At 41.0% G+C, this 2341-nt stretch overlaps 1 protein-coding gene across 1 annotated transcript in view; it reads left to right on the top strand.

Annotated features, from left to right (window-relative positions):
- The window catches only part of LOC126391218 (aldehyde dehydrogenase, mitochondrial-like), a 61401-nt gene that overhangs the window by 27217 nt on the left and 31843 nt on the right, over positions 1-2341 (top strand). Inside the window, exon 5 of the mRNA XM_050045822.1 lies at positions 1600-1711. Coding sequence (XP_049901779.1) covers positions 1600-1711 — 112 coding nt within the window. The remainder of the gene's footprint in view (positions 1-1599; positions 1712-2341) is intronic.

The following is a 2341-nucleotide window of genomic DNA, read 5'->3' as shown; positions in this document are numbered from 1 at the left end:
CTTCTGGCGAACCGTAACCCAACCTCCCGGCTGAACGGGAGTTACCGGAGGACAGTTAGCAAAGGCTAAGGCTATGCTATGTGGCTCCGCACCGGCTACAGGGGGCTGGCTAACTACCGCAGCTACTGAATGGTTTTCCATGGTGCGGAGCCGCGCTTCTAATTCACTAAGCCTCGCCTCCAACACAGCAAATAAGATACACTTATTACAATTACCACTGTCGCTAAAGGAGGCAGAGGCATAACTGAACATTTGGCACACAGAGCAAGAAAGAGCAGAGGGAGAAGCCATCGCTAACTGTAAAGCTAATGTAGCTACCAAGGCTAGTAACATGCAAACAACAGCTAAGACATTAGCGAGAAAGTCGTAGAAAGAAGGAGAGCTATAAGTGTTTAAACAGAACCAGTGTGGGTTAAGACTTGAAGTAGACGTTAAAGCAACGTTAAAGCAACTGAAGTGAGAAAGCAGGCTAGTAGAATCCACCAGAGCAGTACAGAGACGCTGTCACAGAAACACTGGAAATGACACAACTCGCTTACCGCAATACGTCAGCACGTCGATTGAGGTATTCCTATTCCTTTAGTCCATAAGGATCCACTGATCAAAAGACTCAAAAGGGTTTATTATTAAAAAATAATCCAAGTTGTGAATGTTGTTCTAACAGGATAAATAGTCGTTGTGTTGGTATGCCGGGTGCTGTAATCCAAGTGTCATAACCCTCTCTCTAATGCGCTGTCTGTTGGAGCTAAATCAAATTTGTGATTTATAATTGATATGTTATTCGAAGCCTAATTTTTATACAAGTAATATCATACTGGTTTAAATAAAAACAGTTTGATCATATTTCCCATCTTTGCTGAGGAACAGCCTGTCCCAAATATACCCCTGTTGAGTTCAGTGATTTACGCAAATAATAGCTTGGGCTATTAATTGAAGTTTTATAGGTACACTCATTACAAAAAATCCAAAAAAAAATCAATTTAAATTACAGGTTGTAATTCAACAAAATAATTTTGCAAGACACTGTATTTCTTTGTGACAGCGACACATTTACTTTGTTTGTCCCTGTCCCTATTTGTACATCTAATTATCATTTGTAAATCTGTTTGTCCCATTTTGCTGAACATGATATCTTAAGAACTCCTTGAGGGAATTTCCTTAAATGTGGCACAAACCAAACCAAACTGAAACCAAACCACCCTCAGATAATCGACTTGCTGCAGGATTTCCTCCATTTTGGACTGACGTTGACTCAGGACAGTGATTGCCCTTAAACCGGTAGAGCCGGTAGAAGTCTTACTTTCAGCCATGCTTGCTGTTGTGTATAAACGTATGATGTCACTGCATCAAAAATTTGGAGTATTACCAATATGATGATGTGATTTTTTTTCATCATATTAAAAATGATATAGGTATTATCATAAACAGTATGATATGGCACACCCCTACTTCTTGCCGATGTCTGTGGTCACTTTAGTCTTGGTGGACATTACTGTTTGATCCAGCTCCTGGGTGGTAAGACAGATGAAGCTGCTCTGCTTTAAACTTTGATGTGAATACAGATATTGTACTAACATATGTTTAAACCTGTTGTGTTAGGTACTATGCAGGCTGGGCTGACAAATGGGAGGGAAAGACCATCCCTATTGATGGAGATTATTTCTGCTACACCAGACATGAACCCATCGGAGTCTGTGGACAGATCATACCGGTGAGAGGGGTGGGGTGTGGGGGTAGGTAGGGAGGAAAAGATTTAAGTATTGTACAAGCTATTAAATGAAAATAAATATGCGAAATATGAACTTAGGGAATGGAAATGCATATAAATATTTGTTGCACCTGATACTTCGTCACTGACTGACCACTATGGCACTATGGCACAGTTTTTACAGGTCTGTCTGCCCTTTACATATCTCTAGAACCGTTCATCCAATCTACTTTACACTTGGTGGGTGTACTGCTGGGAACCCAAGGCTGTGCCTCTTCGAATTTGGTGCAATTTGGACTTGGGACACATATTAATACATTTTGAATAAACAAGTGAACAGCGGTCTTTGCAGAGGTGGGGGTGGGGCATCAGGGCTCTGCAGAGAGCAGACTGTGAGTCGAACATATGTCTCGCCATGTACAGTCAGGTCCATAATTATTTGGACAATGATACAGTTGTCGTCATTTTGGCTCTGTACACCACCACAATGGGTTTTAAATGAAACAATGAATACCTGCTTAAAGTGCAGACTCTCAGCTTTCATTTAAGGCTTTTTTCAAAAATGTAGTATGAACCGTGTAGGAATGTCAACCATTTCTTCACACAGTCCCCCAACTCTAAGGGCTCATAAGT

Source organism: Epinephelus moara, chromosome 6 (assembly GCF_006386435.1).
Source record: "Epinephelus moara isolate mb chromosome 6, YSFRI_EMoa_1.0, whole genome shotgun sequence".
Lineage (NCBI taxonomy): Eukaryota > Metazoa > Chordata > Actinopteri > Perciformes > Serranidae > Epinephelus > Epinephelus moara.
This window is presented reverse-complemented; position numbering and strand designations above follow the sequence as displayed.